This window comes from Neolamprologus brichardi, chromosome 3 (assembly GCF_056152115.1).
Source record: "Neolamprologus brichardi isolate AB-2024 chromosome 3, ASM5615211v1, whole genome shotgun sequence".
NCBI lineage: Eukaryota > Metazoa > Chordata > Actinopteri > Cichliformes > Cichlidae > Neolamprologus > Neolamprologus brichardi.
Window position 1 is genome coordinate 17818298 of NC_142106.1, and position 21966 is coordinate 17840263.

The 21966-nt window shown below is 39.4% G+C and overlaps 1 protein-coding gene across 1 annotated transcript in view; it reads left to right on the plus strand.

The window, feature by feature from the left end:
• LOC102787242 (uncharacterized) overlaps positions 1 to 21966 on the plus strand; it is a 49233-nt gene that overhangs the window by 529 nt on the left and 26738 nt on the right. The window contains exons 2-11 of the mRNA XM_087832909.1: positions 216 to 557; positions 889 to 1182; positions 1276 to 1413; positions 1543 to 1667; positions 3940 to 4026; positions 14621 to 14719; positions 15006 to 15095; positions 16168 to 16260; positions 17179 to 17253; positions 18527 to 18622. Of these exons, the coding sequence (XP_087689035.1) occupies positions 216 to 557; positions 889 to 1182; positions 1276 to 1413; positions 1543 to 1667; positions 3940 to 4026; positions 14621 to 14719; positions 15006 to 15095; positions 16168 to 16260; positions 17179 to 17253; positions 18527 to 18622 (1439 nt within the window). The remainder of the gene's footprint in view (positions 1 to 215; positions 558 to 888; positions 1183 to 1275; positions 1414 to 1542; positions 1668 to 3939; positions 4027 to 14620; positions 14720 to 15005; positions 15096 to 16167; positions 16261 to 17178; positions 17254 to 18526; positions 18623 to 21966) is intronic.

Here is a 21966-nt window from a genome sequence, read left to right on the forward strand (position 1 = left end):
TTTAGTGTAGACATAAATACATGACAGTTTGAGGTGAATTGTCTCTTAAAGGGTAATAACAACTTGGGGTGAACATAAAAGTTTACAGTTTACATGCATCGAGTCTCCACATCACACCTTTAGGTTCAGTAATTTAAAAAAATATTGTGAGATAATACTAAAAACAATCCCTTCTGGCCATTTCTTATTTAAGAATTATGATTACTTGTTTTCAGGTCAGCCTCAGTTGATTGGTCCATCTCAGGCACTGGTGGCAAGAGCTGGTGATGATGTAATTTTGCCATGTCATCTGGAACCTGCATCCGATATTTCTACAAAGACACTGGAGTGGACAAGATCTTTACTTGACCCTAGATTTGTCTACGTTTCACGTGGCAGTCAGGAACTCGAAAAATTAAAAAATCCTTCTTTCAAAGGAAGGACGTCATTGTTTGTTGATGAACTCAAGTATGGAAATATTTCACTGAAAATCTCCAAAGTGAAATTTACTGATACAGGGACATACAGATGCTATATTCCAGATTTGGAAAAAGAAGCTTTAGTCAAGCTAGTTGTTGGTAAGTAGCTTCATGTTGATGGTCTTGATTGTATAGTCTTGTCCCTGGGATCATTTGAGAGCTCTTTGTTCTTGTTCATGGTGATGGAGAGGTTGAATTGGAAGAAATTGATCCTGTAACATCTTTTTTCTGGGGTTTTGGTTGATGGTCTTTTGTCCTTGTTTAAAATTAAGGCTTGACATAAAAATTTGAGACAGTTCATTTCTTTGTAAGTGACCAAACTTAGAAATTCATAACTCTATTAGCTTTACAGGTACACACATATATTTTTGAATCTTATAATATCATTAATGCCCCTTGATTTTTAAATTTCATTTTTTCTTTTGCTCAGCATCAGATGCTACCACCTCACCTGTCATCAGTTTATCAGGGATTGACAAAAACAGAGGAGGAGTGGTGTTACAGTGTGAGTCTGCAGGCTGGTATCCAGAGCCTGAGCTGCTGTGGTTGGACGGTGAGGGAAACCTCCTCTCTGCTGGACCTACAGAGACCCTCAGAGGTCCTGATGACCTCTATACTGTCAGCAGCAGAGTGACTGTGGAGAAGAGACACAGCAACAACATCACCTGCAGAGTCCAACAGAGGAACACCAACCAGAGCAGAGAGACACACATACATGTTCCAGGTTCAAATTATATTATTGCATTTATGATAGAAACACTTTTTGAACATCTGAAGTCCAAATTTATTCAAACTTTGTTCTTTTGTACGATTTCAGAGGATTTCTTTGAGATTTTGAGAACTGAGCCCAGTTCTTCCTCTGTCATCATCGGTTTGGCTGTTAGTTTGGCTCTTTGCATCCTCCTGTTAATTTTTTCAGTTGTTGTTCTTGTACGTAGAAAGAGGAAACACATGAGTAAGTGACTGATTAATTATTCTTTATTGGTACTATGAATCAATGTTTTCGTTGAGACTCTGATGAGAGGTTTAATATTTTAATCCAAGTTTGGGCATTTCCTTCTTATTTAATTTTAATTTCAAAAAGAGAACAACAGAGGGACAAAGGATCAGACTGACTCAGGAGATCCTGAAGTTCCTCTGAGGAAGAGAGAGGGAGCGCAACTCAATACCAGCAGCTCTTCTATCAACACTAAGAAGCAGACTTCATGCGTGAGTAGATAAACATGAATAAGTTAAATATCAAGATATTAATTGTTTTCAGAAATGAAATGAAATGATATGAAATTTCATTTCTTAGTATTAGATTAATACTAATCAGGATTTCACCTGAAATAATAATCAACAGAAAAAAGAAGAAAAGAAAAAAAACAACTGCACAGAGTTACCACACAGACACTAACTGTATTTTGGACATTTACTAAGGTTGAGTAGAAAGAATCCTCTTTTGATTTTAAAGAGATTATTAAATACAGTTCTTTTGAATTCTTTTGGCGGCAGAAAAAGACTGGACTCAGAGTGGTCAAAGTGGTCTGAAAGCTTTAGAAGCCAGCATGGTTATATGTATATTTCCGCTGCATGTCACACACACCAAGTTTCGATGAAAACTCTGCTTAGTTTCACTTTCTGTCTGCACCTCCTGTGCTCTGCAAAAGCATGCAGTTTCCTGTCAGTATTCTTGGCTCAGACTCTACTCAGAGACGGCCCTTTTAGACTATATTTAAAACAAGTAACAATAAGCACTAAATAAGCACTAACAATATATTTATTTTATGACAAGATGAAGCAGAAATAATGTGTTTCACATTATCATTGTTAGATTACTATTTCAGTAATGTCACCACAGTCTCTCTTTGGTAAAAATGTTGCTATACTGTTTAAATGATTTTATATAATCAAACCTTTCCTGATGAAAACACACATCACCAACAAAGACAATAGGTGTGCTCATAAATAAAAGAAACATATTGATTTAAAAATACAAACCCAGCATGAAAAATTATTTGTGTTTTTATGTCATATAAGCAGATTTATTGATTGTGGCTTTAACCGGTGTTCTCTCATGCTGTAGAAGTTACATTATTTATTACCTGGAGTGAGTAATTAATTACACTATGTGTTACATTACTTTTGTGTTACTAGATAACAAAACCAGAAATCCACCTTTACATAATTACCATTTAACAATATAATCCTTAAGAGTACAATCCCACAGACTGACACAAATCTCCATCCTAATGACGAGCAGACAAAAAAAAGAACATTTAAAAAACCTCTATTTTCTGTTGGCTCCGTTGTAGAGGGTCAGACTTACAGCAGCTGGACCTTTAAGAGGACATGAAAGCTGTGCACATAAAGGCTAATTTACACAATGAGCCCTCAAACACGGACACAGATGTGTGTGAATGTGTGTGTGAATGGGTGGATGACTGGATATGTAAAGTGCTTTGGGGTCCTTAAGAACTAGTAAAGAGCTATATAAATACAGGCCATTACCATTACCAGGCCATTACAGATGTAACTGTGAAGCTGGATTTAAGAATAAAATGCTTAAAGTTTTAAAAACATGTTTAGCGCCATCTTCTGTCAGTACTTGACGACATGTGGTTGGTTACGGTTGATAGACTTACATTAGTTTATGTTAGTTAACTAGTGAGAGCAAAGAAAGAAAAAAGCAGAGACTCCAGGAAGAGATGCCACACTCGTTGGGAGACCTTTTGTTTTTTCCTCACATCATCTCACTGACTGGATTCCTTCATATTAGAAGTGAGGAAACGTGAATGTAATGGAAGTGAAGGACACTGTAACGTGGAGACTAATTTTCCTGCGGACATGGATGTTAGGATTTCTAATCGTCTTCGGTAAGAAATAGTTCTGTTTGTGGTTTCATGCTCATGTAGTAACTTTATGAAGCTGGAAACCTGCAGTCAGCTGAGACTGAAGAAGTCACTTGGTTGAGTCATGAAACGTTTCTCCCACTGAAAACATCCAGATGAACAGAAACTACTTTTTTGGTGCACACAAATATGTTTTGTTTGCTGATGTTTGTTGAGCTGACAGAAATGAAATTACCTGGCTCGATGCTGAAGTACCGCAATATAGACAAAAAGTAACTCCTGACTATGATACTCAGTTTTGCCTCTGGTATCTATTTCATCTCATTTTATGCAAAATCTCTGTGTGATTAATAAACAAACAGCATTGCCTTTCATATGTTAGCGCTTATGCTCAAAGCAATTTGATGTTTGAAGTGACCTGAAATAATAACTCAGTTTTGTTAAACCAAAAGTAACAATGAGCCCGTTTTGTGTGACAAAGTCATGTGCATGTGAGGCTCAAAGTGATGAATATCCAATGCGCAATAACTAAAGTAAACTTAAAAAGTTCTCAGAAAAATAAATACTCAAGTAAAGTACAGATACCTGAAAATTCTACTGAAGTACAGTAACAAGTATTTGTACTTTGTTTGTCTGCCATCTCTCAGTGGCCAATAACTTCAAGGAGGAAACTCCTGGAGGAACAAGGGAGGAGAGAGAAAGCTGAAAAGAACCTGAAGGACATTAAAGCAAAGGTTTGGATTTGTTATTTGTTATTTATTTGTTATATGTGTGTTTGTGTTCCTATTAAATGTCTCTTTATCTCTTTATTGTAAAGAGTTATGAAAGAGATTAGTTTGTTTATTTGTTAACAAATGTCTGAAACAGGAACTTTTTCTATACATTGAACGAAATTATAATTCATGTTGTTATTCAAAGAAAGTACTGACTTGCAGAAATGTAGCAACTTTCTTCTTTCATTTAGTTATTTCATGTATTTATGATTATAGAATAGAATAAAATAGAATCGCCAGTTTGTTGTCATTCGGAACAGTTAGTGCACATCAGAATGAAATTCCAGTGCATTTACTCGTCATCAAATATAAAAATAAATAAAGCAGCAGGTAGCACAGTGCATGGTGGGGGTGGGTGGAGTCTCTGATGATGTTATGGACTCTGCTGAGACAGCATCTGTGCTCGACATCCTGGATGGATGGAAGAGAAGTCCTGATGATCTTCTCTGCAGTGATTTCCTCTCTGAGGCCTTGAAGCTGTCAAACCAGATGGAGACACAGCTGCTCAGCACACTTTGATGCTGCCTCAGTAGGAAGTGGAGATGATGGAGGAGAAAGCTGTGCTCTCCTCATCCAAAATGCAAAGTGCAGAGACTGCCGAGACTGTTTAACCAGTGCTGTTTAATGCCCATTCCAGGCTGTCACTTATCTAAAACCGTGAAACATGGCACAGTGGCATGGTGGTTAGCACCATTTCCAAGAAGCAAGAAAGTCTTGTGTTCAAATCCACCATCTGGATTTGCATGTTCTCCCCGTGTCTGCACGGGTTCTGTCCAGATAATCTGGCTTCCTACCACAGTCCAAAGACTTGCAGTTAGGGAGGTTAGGTTTACAGATTACTCTGAATTGCTCATAGATGTGAATGGTTGTTCTCCTCTGTGTTTATTGAGGAGTAATAGGTGAGGGGTAATGTAGGTTCAGCAGCTAACAAGATGGTGTGTCGGTCAGAACACAGGAAGGAGGACAAGAGGCTTCCACTTTGCTGAACTGTCACAGTCAGCTGGTTTATCGTCACTTCAATGCTCAATGTTGCCAATAGTCTGTAGTAAATAATAAGTTGCCATTTGACCAAATATATTACAGCAACACTGGTTCAACTAATATAAACTCAAAATATAAAGTAAGATAAAGTTACACATCCATCTATCCATATAATGTCCATGACATAATATATAAACCAATAAATATTACATTACTAGGTTCAAACTTAGAGAACTCAGATTAGACACAGTGGTAACGTCATACTACAAGCAGAGACATTCAGCATCTCTAACCATCATTAAATACGCTATCGTGTGGCTGAATAAAATGACTACACTATGGCAGCACATGCCTTATTTACCACATGAAAACGCGCTATAGCCAATGTTCCCTCTAAGCTGTGCGCATGTGCAATCGCGCATTGCTGGCATGGTCTCTGCGCACAAAAAAAATCTAACCTGAATTGAAATTAAAATAAATACTTTAACAATTCATTCTGTTTTCCAGTGTGAGTCAGTAAGTGACCGGTGACTGGCTGCTCCAGCCAATGATGCGATTCACATTCGCATATAAGCAGCTAATCAACGTCGTTGACAGGCTATGACAGCGTCCTTATGTGCCGACACCGGTGTTTTAGCTAGCAGAGCGGCGTGGCTGATGTGGAGTGAAGCCAAGTTAATGACAACGTGCACAACCATTGGAGATGTGAGCAGGACAGACGGAACAATTGATGGAAAAAGTGTGGACTTTATACCAGTTTTTAAATTGTGTTGATAGGCCACGTAAAACCAGAGTTATGATAAAAAAATATGCAATATTTGTTTTTTTCCCCTGAATACTATTGTTGTTTATATATACTATAGAGAAAGCGCTCAAAGGCACTCTCCGCTTGTGAGCAAAAACAAAACCAAAAAAAACCCCCTACTCTTTCCTATTGGTGGGAAAATGTACCATGTCGACCAATCAAAAAATGATATAGAAACATGGTATTTAGTTGTTCAGGAAGGGGGGAAGTTTGACGGCGGTGTTTTGAGATGTGAGAGATTTGCGACGTTTAGCGTGTTTGGAGGCTAAAGTTAGTGTGTTGTCTTGTGTAGTTAGTGTGTAGTGTAGTCAATAGTTTTGTTGTGTGTGTCAGAACAATGAGGCAACTGCTGAATGTTACAGGTGTTACAGGAGTGATACATCTCCTGTTGTCAGGCCTGCAGGTATCAGGCTGTTGTTCTCCTTTATCTCATAGTGGACAGAAATTATTTTTTGGAGTGGCACAAATAATTTGTGTGGCATCAGATTTGATGCAGAACAGCTGATTGTTCTGTAAATAGCTTGAAATGTTTATTTTTAAAAACCCTTGGCTGCATTTAAAAAAAATAGCTGCAAAAAACTTTGTTGTTTGCATAACTGAGTTACTTTTTTGAAGAAGTAACTATATAATTAATTGCCCGACATTGGTCTTTATATACTGTATTTTGCAGACAGAGATTTACAGGACTCTCTCCCAGACCACAGACTCATAATACAAGTCAGAGCTTTATAAAAAAAAGAAGAAGAAGAAGAAAGTTGTGTTTTCAAAATTCTAAATATCTAAAAAAACACCTTGGCTGCATTTTTAGGTAAATAGCTGCAAAAAACTTTGTTGCAAAGCTCAGTAACTTTTTTGAAGAAGTGACTATATAATTAATTGCCCAGCATTGGTCATTATTTACTGTATTTTGCAGACAGAGAGTTACAGGACTCTCTCCCAGACCACAGACTCTTAATACAAGTCAGAGCTTTATAAAAAAAAAAAAAATGAAAGTGTGTTTTCAAAGTTGGAGTTATTTTTACTTCCAATAGTGTTAACATACTACACAGGTCATGAACAAGATTTGTTGTTTTTTTTTAAATTTTCATTGTAAGTGGGCTAAAGCAGTTAATTAAAAGTAGTCTAACATAAATGTAAATGCTGTAATTTGATTATTTTAATAAACCATGTAACTTGGATGGATTCGATGCTGGCGTGACCACAGTGCACATGTTTAATGTCGCTCACAGTGGTCCAAGGGATCGCTCAGGGAGTTTGTGTGTTTGCTCAGACACATGAAAAATTAGAGGGAACATTGGTTATAACCAGTGTTGGGACTAACGCGTTATTAAGTAACGCGTTACAGTAACTACGTTATTATTGTGGTAACGAGCACGGTAACTAGTTATTATGCCAAAATCAGGAACGCGTTAGTCGTTACTGGGATTTAGATAGGGTCGTTACTCGTTACTTCGTGTGGTGGCTATCACGGAGCTTCCACAGATTCAGTAACATTAGCAAGTGGTGGAGGCAGCAGGTGGATGAGGGAAAGGGGACACAGAAGGAAAAGAGACCCGAGGCGGCCGCCGGTCCAAGTGTGAACTGAACTTCAGGTAAGAAGTTATGACCTGCAGTCTATCTGGGTCAGATATAAACCAAGTTTAGGTGGAGTTTATTTTCGTTATTCTGACTTTTTCCGTACTGCGTACTAGCTCGCATGACGGAGTTTCTATACAGCTGGGTGGGTGCTATGAAGTTAATGTTGAACTTTATTTTGTTCATAAGTTATTAGAGTTGCCAACCGTCCCGTCTGGTATTCAGAGAAAATATTGCGCGTTTCTTATTGAGGTGAAAAGGAACAGTTTGTCCCGTAATTCAGCTACAATGAAAAGGTAACAAAGCTGGAGTTATTCTGTGTCTTTGCTGCACAGCTGCCTCTTCTTCTTTCATTCTCTCCCTTCCCTCTCCCGGTTCTACTTCAATCATGAAACTGATCAATGATCAGCTGATCGTCTCTCTTGTTTGTTTATCGCCCACTTTGCGCCAGAAAGAGGAAACCAGCCGATGTCGCGCTAAACAATAGCAGCACGTTTAAGCTTGATCAGCTGTTGTTAGTGTCATGTATTGATATGGCTATGTCTTAATGTGATGACCTTTGAACCGGATGTTGTTGTCCGAAGGAGGCCCCGTTAAGTGGCTAGTTGTTAGATGGACAGTATTCAATAAAGCAAGATAAAGACCGTGCTTTATGTCCTGATTCAATTCAGAGTGCTCTGCCTAATTTAGTAATAAGGTGGGCACACAACAATGGCGACGAGGATGACACGGACCTGGATTTGTTTTTGTGAGAAGTAGACCCAGCGGCGGCACGGTGTTAGCGAAAAACTTGTGGGCTAACATGGAAAAGTCGGGTATTCAACCGTTCGCCTGCTACACTGATCCAGCTACGCTCGGACCGAGATGGATGCGGTGGTTAACATCCTTCGAGTTGTTTGCTGATGGGAAAGGTCTTATTTTGACGGATAATGCTACAGACGCAATCAGACAGCGGAGACGCGCTCTTCTACTGCACTTGGCCGGACAAGACGTGCAGGACGTCTTCTCCACTCTACCACAGACGGGAGAGGCAAAGGATTACACCGCTGCGGTGACTGCACTCAACACTTATTTTGTTCCTCAAGTGAATGCAGCATACGCACGCCAAACTTTCCACAAATTGTCCCAAACACCAGGTGAGACTGTGCAACAATTTTGTACACGTTTAAGGCGAGCTGCAAAAGACTGTGACTTTCAAGGTGACAATGATAACCAGATACGGGACGCTATCCTGAGTAAATGCACTTCTGAATATGTACGGAGAAAGCTGCTTGAGGAGGGTCCAGGCTTAACCCTAACTCGCACGTTGGAGGTGGCTTCACACTGCGAACGGGTGGAGGAGCAGATGGCGGCGATGAGCGTCGCCGGGGAAAAGAAAGGAGAGGACACGGTCAGCCGGATTTTTACAGCAAAGAAAGAGAAGAACAACAGACCAAAAGGAAAAATGAGAGATGACAATAAAACAGACAGACAATGTTACAGGTGTGGTTATACTGACCACATGGGCAAAGATCCCAAATGCCCAGCACGAGGACAAACATGTCACAAGTGTAATGGTAAGGACCACTTTTCAAAAATGTGTCGTACCAAAAGACAAAAGAAACAAAACGTGAATGCTGTTGAACAAGATGATTATGCATTTACTGTAAATGATGATGATGTACCTGAGAAACTTACCTTTTCTGTTGGGGGAATAGAGTTGAAAATGTTAGTTGACTCTGGAGCTACAAGTAATGTGATGGGAGAAAACATATGGGAAAAGCTAAAAGCTGAAAATATAAAATGTCACTCATATGTACCCAAAGAGCAGAGGAATTTATATGCATATTCCTCAGCACAGGCACTCACGGTTAAAGGTGCATTCAGATGCGAAATCAAGATGGGTGACAGGACTGAAGAGGCTGAATTTATTGTGATTAGAGGTAATGGTGAACCACTCCTGGGGAAAAAGACTGCCATAAAGTTAGGAGTGTTGAAAATAGGTGAAAATGTGGCGGCTGTCACAGATTTAAAGCACACTCTTAAAGAAAAGTATCCAAAAGTGTTCAAAGGAGTAGGAAAGCTAAACACCAAACAGATCAGCCTGTACATTGATCCAAATGTGAAACCAGTAGCACAGCCACTGAGGCGCATACCTTATCATTTGAGGGATGCAGTGGAGAAAAAGATTAATGAACTAATCGACATGGACATTATAGAACGTGTAGAAGGACCTACACCTTGGGTAAATCCTGTAGTGGTACTCCCAAAGAAATGTGACAATGATATCAGAATGTGCTTAGACATGAGAAAAGCAAATGAAGCAATAATCAGGGAAAGATACCCCATACCCACTGTGGATGAAATCTTGCAAGGACTAAACGGCTCTGCAATCTTCACCAAACTCGATCTCAAGTGGGGATACCATCAGCTAGAGCTTACCCTGGAGTCAAGAGAGATAACTACATTTGCAGTGCACAACGGAGTATACCGGTACAAAAGGCTAATATTTGGAGTCTCATCAGCTAGTGAGCAATATCAGCATGAGATTGCCAATGCACTAGCTGGCATTGAAGGAGTTGAGAACATTTCAGATGATGTAATCATACATGCGCCAGACCAGGAAACCCATGATAAGCGCCTGCATGCTGTGATGAAGAGACTCTCTGACTGTGGCCTGACACTAAACTCAGAGAAGTGTCAGTTCAACATGGACAGACTCGTGTTCATGGGAATACTGCTGACACAGAAAGGCATCGGCCCAACTGAAGAAAGAGTGAGAGCTGTGGTGGAAGCCTGAGAACCAAAGAATGCTACTGAGGTGAGAAGCTTTCTGGGACTGGTAGGCTTCAGTAGCAGGTTCATACCACAGTTTGCTACACTCTCTTAACCACTTAGACGTTTAACTCGAAAAGAAACTATGTTTACATTCGGGCCAGAACAAAAGCAAGCATTTGAAAGACTAAAGACTGAGTTAGCCAGAGCAGGTACCCTAGCCTATTTTGACAAAGAAGCCCCAACCAGAGTCATAGCAGATGCGAGCCCTGTAGGCTTGGGCGCAGTGCTAATACAAATACAGAACGGAGAAGAGGTACCAGTGTGCTACGTAAGTCGGAGTTTAACCGACTGTGAGCGAAGATATTCTCAAACAGAAAGAGAAGCCCTAGCACTGGTATGGGCATGTGAGAGACTACATCCATATGTGTATGGCAGGAAGTTTGACCTCATCACAGACCACAAGCCATTAGAGGTCATATATAGCCAGAGATCTAAACCTTGTGCACGCATAGAAAGATGGGTTCTCAGACTACAACCATATGATTTTAAAGTAGTGCACATTGCGGGAAAACAAAACATTGCGGATTCACTGTCAAGACTGCTGTCTGACACCACGTCAAAAGAGATACATAAGCATGAATCTGAAGAATATGTGAGATTTGTTGCAGTTAATGCTACTCCAAAAGCACTCACAACAAGAGAGGTTGAAGAAGCCTCTGCTACAGACTCAGAATTAACAGAAGTGCGAAGAGCTATTGAAAATGGACATTTTGAAAAATGCAAAACATATGCTCCCATTGCAAATGAACTGTGTGTCATCGGCTACATAGTTTTGCGGGGAACTCGAATTGTATTGCCAGAAAACCTCAGAGTTCAAGCACTTTCACTAGCTCATGAAGGACATTTAGGAATTGTTGGAACCAAACAGCATCTCAGAACAAAAGTTTGGTGGCCAGGGATGGACAAAGCTGCAGAAAAGTTTTGTAAAGCTTGTCACGGATGTCAAATAGTAGCCAGACCAGATCCACCTGAACCACTGAGAAACACACTGTTACCGGATGGACCATGGCGAGATGTGGCGGTAGACTTACTGGGACCGCTACCTTCGAACCACTCAATACTTGTACTGATAGATTACTACAGTCGGTACTATGAGTATGATGTAATGTCATCTACAACTGCTGAAAAAGTCATTGACTCTATTGACTGTATATTTAGCAGACATGGGCTACCAGTTACCATGAAATCTGATAACGGCCCACAGTTCAAATCTGAGCTGTTCAGAGAATATTGTGAAACTAATGGAATCAAACATATAAGAACTACACCAAAATGGGCTCAAGCAAATGGAGAAGTGGAACGGCAAAATGCGTCATTGATGAAAAGAATCAGGATCGCACAAGCCGAAGGACTTGACTGGAAGCGAGAGCTAAGAAAATATGTAACAGTGTATCGCAGCATTGAACATCCAACCACGGGCAAAAGTCCAGCAGAACTCCTGTTCAACCGCAAAATGAGAGGAAAGTTACCGAACATCGGTGAGGCAAAAACAACAGAGTTAGACGTGCGTGACAGAGACGCTGAACAGAAAGGAAAATCAAAGATTTATGCTGATGAACGAAGGGGAGCTGAGTATTCAAAAGTTGACACGGGAGACACAGTGCTGGTTCAACAAGACAAAGTGGACAAGTTTACAACACCATTCAACGCAACACCACACAAAGTTGTAAGCAGAACTGGAAACCAAGTCATTATTGAATCACCAACAGGAGCTCGCTATCACCGGAACACCACACATGTGAAGAAATACGAGACAAATGAGACCAGAGAAGGACACTACGACACAATACCTGAAAGGGAGGAAGGTGAAGCACCCACAATGACTGACACCTTCACTCCAACACCACAAGAGGGCTCCCAGGGGCCAGAGAGATCAAGTAGATCACAGAGGGCTAAAAAGATACCTGAGAGGTTTCGTGATTTTGTGGTGAAATAAACTATAATATGTTAAGGTGAAGAGGTAACTGAAAATGGGCAAGTTTCAAGTTCATATGTGTATGTCGACATGTATATATTGAGAAAAAAAAAAAGGGGTACGTGTGGTGAGACAGTTAGAAAATATAATTGTTAGAAAGTAAGACAAGAAAAAAATGTTCAATGTTGAAGAGAAAAAAAAGACATCAAAGTTATTAAGACTAAAGTTTGAATCTAAGGAAAAGGGGGATGTCATGTATTGATATGGCTATGTCTTAATGTGATGACCTTTGAACCGGATGTTGTTGTCCGAAGGAGGCCCCGTTAAGTGGCTAGTTGTTAGATGGACAGTATTCAATAAAGCAAGATAAAGACCGTGCTTTATGTCCTGATTCAATTCAGAGTGCTCTGCCTAATTTAGTAATAAGGTGGGCACACAACAGTTAGAATTGATTTAATATTAATTTCTAGTATCAGCTGATGTTTGCTGGAGCCACAGCTGCAAAAAAGCTGCTGGTCATGATTTCGGTTTGGTTATCTGGTGAGAGGGAAACATGAAGATGAAACCAGGAGATGTCCTTACTGAATCATCAGAGCTGAGCAGGTGATGGAGAAACAGGTTTACCTTTTAGGTGACATGAATGAGTTGAAGGGAAGTTATGAACTGTTTCTGAGAGACAAATAACCCCAGGATCCTTTTTTAGGTAGCTGACAGCTGGTAACTGTGCAGGTGCGGATCTAGCAAAGTTTTGCCAGGGGGGCCAGGTAGGGCATTAACAGGGAGAAGTGGGCACAAAGAAATACTTTTCTTTCTTATTCTCATTTAAAATGTCTAGCTTTTAAAAAATAATTATCTGAATCTTACAACAAAGGATTGATAGATTGATACATATATACCATCAGAACAGTGTACATCACTGTCACAACAGTGTTTGTTTTCATTCAAAGGCTTTATGATTTTTCCTATAATGGTGGGCCGGTCTCTAGTCAAAATGCCCGGGCCGATTTTTTTGTCCCAGTCCAGCTCTGTATGCAGCTCATCTGCAGTCTGGTGTTACCTACATCGTCCTACTCAGAAGGCAGAATTTCCGAGTTCTGAGTACAATCAAAGCACCACGACTGCAGTTTTTGTGTTGGATGTAAAAGGCGCACATGACGCTGTGACGTAGGCTAGAATCATGGCAGCAGTCAACGACGGTCCAGGCGTGGGATTTCTCTCGTGGAAATATGCACATTATTTTTTCCTTTATATTGGTAGGTGGCACAGTGCACTTGTGGCAAGTAAGCAAGCTAGAAGACTGGCAAAGTTATGGAAGCAACACATTAACAAGAGAATTCTGAGTAAAACCAAAGTTACTTTCCCTAGTAACTAGTTACTTTGAAAGTAACGAGTAACTTGAAGTAACTGAGTTACTTTTGATAGAAGTAACTAGTAATGTAACTAAGTTACTATTTTAAAGTAACTTACCCAACACTGGTTATAACTCAGTAGAAAGTAATTCAAGCCGAGTTTGCAAATAAACATATTTAAGGTAACTTACTTTCAGGCATTGACTTAACACTTGGAGTATCACTGTGAAGGACTGCAAACAAGAACACAGCTTACATCATGAGGTGATAACCAAAAACCGATCCAGAAGTACCCTCTCTCCCTCTGGAGCAGCAGCACAGCACATCAAACTCATGCTTACGTCATTTCCCATAACCTCACTCAGAACAATATTTCAGGAACATAAAATCTCAGAGCCTTTTATACAGTGTTAGCCCTGTGATAGACAACTGACCTCTCCAGGGTCTCTATTTTTTTACAAAAGGCTAACACATGGAGACAGACAACCATTCACACTCACACCCACGGGGAATTTAGAGTTACTAATTAACCTATCGCCACTAACTGCATGTCTTTGAAATGTAGGAAGAAGCCAGAGTACCTGTAGAGAACGCACACAAACACGGGGAGAACATGCTAACAGAAAGACCCTGGCCTGATGGTGGAATTGAACTCAGGACCTTCTTGCTGTGCGGCAACAGTGCTAACCACCATGATTGCTTGGGTTGTCTGCGGGTACTCCGGCTTCCTCCCACAGTGTGGGTGCCAATGGTTGTCTGTGTCTATGTGTTAGCCCTGCGACAGACTGGCGGCCTGTCCAGGGTGTACCCTGCCTCTCACCCTAAGACAGCTGGGATAGGCTCCAGCCCCCCCTCGACCCTGGGAAGGATAAGTGGTAGAGAATGGATCGATAGTTTTCTTGTGTTTGTAACTGTAAATAAAATAATTTACTTTCTTTATAAATTACTCTGTAAAGTCTGTATCATTAAAAAGACACCGAACAGATTGAGTAAGGGGACACAATGGTTGGAAACATGTTGCTCACAGTGTGAAACTTCAATAGTTTTGTCACTTTTACCAACAAAGTGCTGCAGAAACATCAACATCTGTCTGTCTGTGTTTCTTTCTGACAGATGATCAAATCTGAGATGGAGAAGACTGGATTCATTCAGAAGCTGATGCAGACACTTCTTACACTGGACTCAAAGCTCAGCATCTCTCAGCAGACAGAGGTAAACATGAACATATGTGATGCTGTCATCCTCCCAATGATCACAGACCTGTGCACTTATATTCCTGCAGTTTTGTCCAGCAGCAGTTTGTGTGTCATTAACCAAACACAACTTTGAAATTCTACCACTGCAAGATTGTTGACATCATCCCACAACACTTAATGTTGTTAACATGATGCTACATCAGCTCCCTTATATTTACATCATACAGCTTTAATCTGACTCTTATGTGTGTCGTAAACATGAACATTTCTTCCTTCTGCTCTTTCTTCATGTAACATTTCAGCTGCAGTCAGAGAATAATACTGAAATCATCAATCAGCTCCAACAAACATCAGATAAACGGAAGAATCAGTTGGAGAACAAAAATCCAGAGGTTTGTCTTTCAGTTATAAACATTGTGATTTTGCTGATTTAACTCTCTTTGTGAATCGTATAATTGTAAACATCAGTATTTACTCACCATCAATATAAGTAACCTAATCTAAATCTAAAGGTATTAAATATGAGAAAAATAATTTATGATATGCAAACTGTGGATCTCAGTAAATGAACACAGTCACCTCCTTCACAGAGATTTTATGGATGTGGGAAAAATAGGATGACACAATGTAAAAAATGCTCCACAGCAAAGAAGAAAAAGTCTGTTGTGAAATCAGAGTGTTTGATATGCAGGAATCTACCACAGCTGAATAATTTTTTTATTTATTTTTGTGGGGTTTTTTTTAAACTGAGAGCATTTTCTGCTTCTGAGTTTTCGCAGGACCCCAGTCGCGTGTCATCACTTCCCATTGACTTTTCATGTAAACCTGACGCTCTGGTCGCATCTAACACATTCACTGTGAACACACCGTTAGAGTTTGTGCATTTATTTTTGATCTAAATGCTGCCGTATTCACATGGGGCAGCACAGAGGCAGGGATAGCTCAGTAGGTAGAGTGGTGGCCCATTGATTGGAAGTTTGGGGGTTTGACTCCACTGAACGGCTACCCTGAGGTACCCCTGAGCAAGGTACCGTCCCTACACACTGCTCTTCAGGCACTGCATTGGTGGCTGCCCACTGCTTCACTGGGTGAATGGGTTAAATGCAGAGGGGTAATTTCCCTACGGGGGAAAACAATTAGAAAATGATATGATGATCTATGATGCTGGCTTCTTGTGTTGCCACGGCAACCCACACAAGCATTTCAGCTACAAGGTTAATAGATTATTATAAAATACCCATAGCTGTTAATGGTTGTTGTCTCTGTGTTAGCCCTGCGATAGACTACTGAGCTGTCCAGGGTCTCCATTTATTTACAAATAATTCTTCATGTATTAGTTTTTATATATCATTCTATTACATTTACATAATGCAGCTTTTATTTACAGCCTTAACTTGACTCTGGTTGTGTTTCATTATTGTGTCTTAAACATGAACATTTCTTCATGTAAAATTTCACCTGCAGTTAGAGAAGAATACTGAATTCCTCAAACAGCTCCAGGAGGTGAAAGTAGCAGCAGAGAACCTGAAGAAGCTGTTGGAGAACAAAAATCCAGAGGTTTGTCTTTCCGTTAACATTGAGAAATTGCTGATTCAACTTATGAATAGTATAATATATATATATATATATATATATATATATATATATACTAATTCATTTAAATCTAAAGGTCTAAAATGAGAACTCAGTAAATGAACACAGTAACCTTCACTTTAAGGAGATTTTGAGGATGTGGGAAAAATAGGATGACACACTGTAAAAAATGCTCCACAGCAAAGAAAAAAAGTCTGCCATCAAATAAGTTTAATTTGTTGGAAACTACCACAGCAGAATATTTATTTGGTCTAATGTTCATTTATTTTTTTTAAACTGGCAGCATTTTGTGTTGTTGAAATTTGAACTTATTTCATATTAAATATTGACTTTATCACACAGCTGATCAAATAGCAGTAAGTGAAGTGAGATTTAAAGCTTCTGTTTATTGTTACGTTTGATGTGATTAACTGTGAGTGAAGAGACAAAGACAAGAGTGAGAATATTGCTCAGGTTCATTTCATTAAAGACACGTTACTGTATCCTTGTAAAAGCTGTGGTTATGTTTAAGTTAATTATTATTCTACAAACCTTAAACTGACAACAAAAATAAATGTGCTATTAGACTGTAGAGTATATGAGACTTGTGTGGTTGAAGGTCATAAGCTGGAACAGAGTTGCACAGGGTAGTTGTGTTAAAACTAAATAAATAAATTGTCTAAGAAATAAAGCGATTTTAGTTTTTATGTGTTTATGACTGTAATTAAAATCATTTAGATTCTTTACATATTACTCTCTACAGTCTGTATCACTGAAAAATAAACACCAATCAGGACACAATGGTTGGAAACATGTTACTCACAGTGTGAAGCTTCAATAATTTTGTCACTTTTATCAACAAAGCGCTGCAGAAACATCAACATCTGTGTGTCTTTCTGACAGATCATCGTATCTGAGAACGAGAAGGATGAAATCATTCAGAAGCTGATGAAAACATTTCCTACACTGGAATCAAAGGTCAGTGAAAGCATCGCTCAGAAGACAGGTGGGGGTGGGGGGGGTGGGGGGTGGGGGTGTCATAATGCTGAATTTGTATGTGACTGTGTCCTCCAGATGTGTAAAGCTCAGGTGAAGAGCAGAGGACATCATTACTAATTACTGATCACTTCTCGAAAAAAGGAAACCTGTTACATTACTCGTTACTTGAAAATGTAATCGGATTACGTGTTATTGCCCATCTGTGCTCAGCACACTCTCTGAGTACTCGTCCTTGAATGTTGTCCTGCTGCCTTTCATACACTCACTCTCCTCAGAGTTTTACAGACATCAGTCACTCTGAGATTCAGTGTTTTCTCATCAGGGTGAAGACTGTCTGTTATTGCAGGGTGTTGTTGTTGGTTGAAAATGTACAGAGAAATTTGTTGACCTCAGCAGACGGTGTGTGTTGTTGTCACACATACTTGCTTCTTATATGAAAACTCTTAATTTAAGAAAAAACTTAATTAATTTACTTATAATGAAATTCAAATACAGTTATTTCTGTAGGTTCTCCATTCTTCAGTTTATATCATATCAAACTTGTGTTAGGGAACGGCTGTGTACAGACAGGAATAGGACCCAAGTTGCAGACACTCGGAGGCAAAACTTAAACTCAAAACCGCTTTAATGTTAGACTCAAATATAACATAACTGGAAATATCAAAATAAACTTACACCGGAGGACCGAAAAAACACACAGCTATATAAACGGTGGATCGCGACAATGACAAACTGAAACACAGGGCTTAAATACATAGAGGAGCAATCAGGGAATGGACAACAGGAGGGAAACACAGCTGGGGCAAATCAGAACTGACGAGACAAGGAAGCGTAAACTGAACACACTGAGATAAGACAGAGACCTTCAAAGTAAAACAGGATACACATAACACAGACTGAACAAAAGACACAGACTCACATGCAGGCACTACAACAGAGGGAACAGAGATGTGGGACCAGGGCAGACACAGACACTGACTGGACACGGGGATAAAGCAGACAGGGGAGACAGCAACTAAGGATTACACAGAGACAAACCATAAGACATGACTCCAACGAAAACCCAAAGACTAGAAATTATAAATAATATAATAAACTCAAAAACCCTGGGTCAACGACCCAGGCATCCTAACAACTTGTGATTCCATATAGTAATTAATTTGTTGACTCTGTGTAATCACCCACATGTTATAACAAAAAAACATAAAAACGTACTTTTTTCTTCTCTGTCTTTGTTTATTTTTAATTGCAGCTTTCTGGAAACATCAGTCAAGCCCAGAAAGAGAAACAGAACATGAAGAGTGAAATAGAGAGACTGAACAATGAGCTCTCCTCCAGAAACCAACAGGTTAATTTTTTATACACTAACTTCCTGTATTTACATGACTGCCATGTTTAATCAGATCTCTTTCTCTGGTGATCGAAACACTCTGAAGAAAAATTCAGAAATTCTGATTTAATATAATTCATTGAAAATAAGCAGAGCTGTACTGATTATAATATTTTAGGCTAATTTATCTGCTGTTTGCAGTGATGCTGTGATTAACTGTCATTTATTGACAACAATCTTTATTCTGTTGTATTCTCCGTGCTTGAAGGTGTTTATTTTCATTTATTTTCCAGGCGGTGCCTCATAAATTTGAAACATAAATTCAGGAACTCGTCAAGAAATGTTGTCGTAGTTGCTGTAGGACATAACTGAACAGCAAAATGACCGAAGAACATGACAACCTCGTTCTTTATTTTTTATTTAGGAATATGTTGATCTCCAACTATTTGTCACTGAACAGACGTGTTCCTTAAACATGATGATGTTGATCAAGGATCTGACCTCACAGCCCATTGTTCCTTCAGTGGTGCTCGTATTAGTCATTATGCAAATGTACTGTTTATAAGATTGGAAACCTGCAGTCAGCTGAGACTGAAGAAGTCACTTGGATGAGTGACGAAAGGTTTCTCCCACTGAAAACTTACCTGCTTGATTGAGCATGCGTAGGGACGATGAATCAAAGGCAAAAGACAAAAAATGCTTTTATGATTTTACATTTAATTCTGACACTGATGCTTTACTGACCAACACAAGACACCAAAAACCCTTTAGTGACACTGACATCCAGCTGCACTCAAGTAAAAGCTGAAAAAAACTCAATATTTTAATCTTTTCTTTGTTTTATAAATCAGACTAGATAAATGTTATATTTTGTGCATTTATCTTTTTAACCAAAAATCACTTTTATTTTGGGAGACACGACATTCAAACTCAAATATTTCCTTAGGATCTTAATTTATTTGCTTTTTTTATCAGCCAAATTATATTTACATGATACAGCTATAATTCAGAGCTTTAATGTGACTCTGGTTGTGTTTCATTATTGTGTCTTAAACATGAACATTTCTTCCTTCTTCTCTTTCTTTATGTAACATTTCACATGAATACTGAAATCATCAATCAGCTCCAGCAGGAGAAAAAAGCAGCAGAGAACCTGAAGAAGCAGCTGGAGGAGAAAAATCATGAGGTTTGTGTTTCCATTATAAACATTCAGAATTTAATTACTCAACTCTCTTTATCTCTGTATTGTAAAGATTTATGAAGCAAACTTTAGATATTAGTTTGTTTATTTGACACCAAAAGTCTATAAAAGTAACTGTTTCTATATATTGAACAAGATCATAATTCATGTTTACATCCAAAGAAAGTGCTGACATGCAGAAACTCATCATCTTCCTTTTTTCATTTATATCAACACTGTTAATTTAAAATACTCAATTAATTATGAACTAATAATGAAATGCAAATGAATGTGTTTCTTTGGGATCGTCCTTTTGTAATTTGTATCATAGCAGGCTCTTAATTCTATATAGAACTTAATTTATTATTTTTTATGTATGAATGTGTGATTGTATTGTGTAACCACACACATGTGTGTTTCCTTCCATTTTTGCAGTTTCTGTATCATTGACCACAAAAGCACTTATAAATCCACCTTATACACATTTTTCAGATCGTCCCACAACACTTCATGTTGTTTTAAATCAGGCTACATCAGCTCACTTATATTTACATAAAATAGCTTTGATTTAATCTCTTTGTATAAAGCTATCAGAATAGAACAGAATCACCACTTTATTGTCATTCAGAACAGTTAGTGCACATCAGAATGAAGTTGTGGTGCATTTACTCGTCATCAGACTGTAGCATATAAATAAATCAATAAAAATAAGTCTTAAGGTTTCAAATATTAATAAGAGTCTTGGATAAACGTGTAACAATATAGGTAAAGAAATTATTAGGATTATGAAATATTTTTAGTGGCAAAGAGAAGCTGTGCAGGACCTTTAATATATTGAACAACAATAACAACAGCAGAAAAGTGTACAATCATCATTTCAGCCATGAAATGACACAGCTGTAAACATACAGTCATGGGGGACAGAGGGGAGGGGGAGGCAGTCAGGGTGGGTGGTTGGTGTGCTGATGGTTGGAGAATGAAACTATTGTAACATCTGGCTGTCCTGGTCCTGATGCTGCTAAACCTCTTTCCAGAGGGCAGCAGGTAGCACAGTGCATGGTGGGGGTGGGCGGAGTCTCTGATGATGTTATGGACTCTGCTGAGACAGCATCTGTGCTCGACTTCCTGGATGGATGGAAGAGAAGTCCTGGAAGGAAGCAGGAAGCTCAGACACTGCTGAGACTGTTTAACCAGTGCTGATGTGTTTGGTGACCAGTCTAACTTCTTAGTTATCTGTACCCCCAGAAAGTTGACACTGCTGACTACCTCCACAGCTCTGTTGTCAGTGATTAGTTGTGAATGACTGGACTGTTTTGTCCTGAAGTTGATGATCAACTTCTTGGTCTTCGTGACATTCAGGATTGTTGACACTGCACCGGTCCTCTATAGGACAGATCTATGTTGTCCATAATGAGACCCACCACTGTTGTGTCATTTGCGTTCCTAATCATGCGATTAGAGGAAGTTGCAGCGCTGCAGTCATGTGTCAGCAGCGTGAACAGCAGCGGGCTCAGTAAACAATGGAGAGACAGGTGGAGTTGAAGATGCTGTTTCCCACTCTCACAGAGTGAGTTCTGTCATTGAGGAAGACCAGCAGCCAGATACACATGGGGGTGCTGATATCTGTGGGAGGGGTCAGTTTTTTCACCACCTCCTGGGGGATGATCAACCAACAAACAGCATTCATACGTGACTGTTCTCGTAAAGCTCAGGTAACGAGCAGAGGACATCGCTCTGTGGAGCGGTTTGGCCAGTACAAAGACTGATGTGGAAGGGACTCTACAAGGACTTCATTATTAACCCTTTAAAACCGGTCGAAGTGGGCATGCTCTGTTTTGCGTAACTATTTTTAAATCCCGGTAGCTCTGCAACCACGTGAGCTAGCGCAATAATTTTTTTTGCATATGAAACCGGAGGAGTTGTACTTACATCTTATGCCATCAGCTTGTCGTCGGTCACAGTTTCTTCCACATATAGCTTTGCAAAAACTGCATAAAAAGCGCTTGCACCAACAAAAACATAATATTCCAGAAACAGGCTTTGCCGATCCGATCAGCTGTTTGTAACACTTCCTACGTCCATCAGCACGAACTATCGCATGTCCGCCATGACCTGCCCGAAACCGGAAGTGACGTCATTTTCGCGTTTTTAGTTTTTTACCATCAAGCCCTCATGAGCCTAT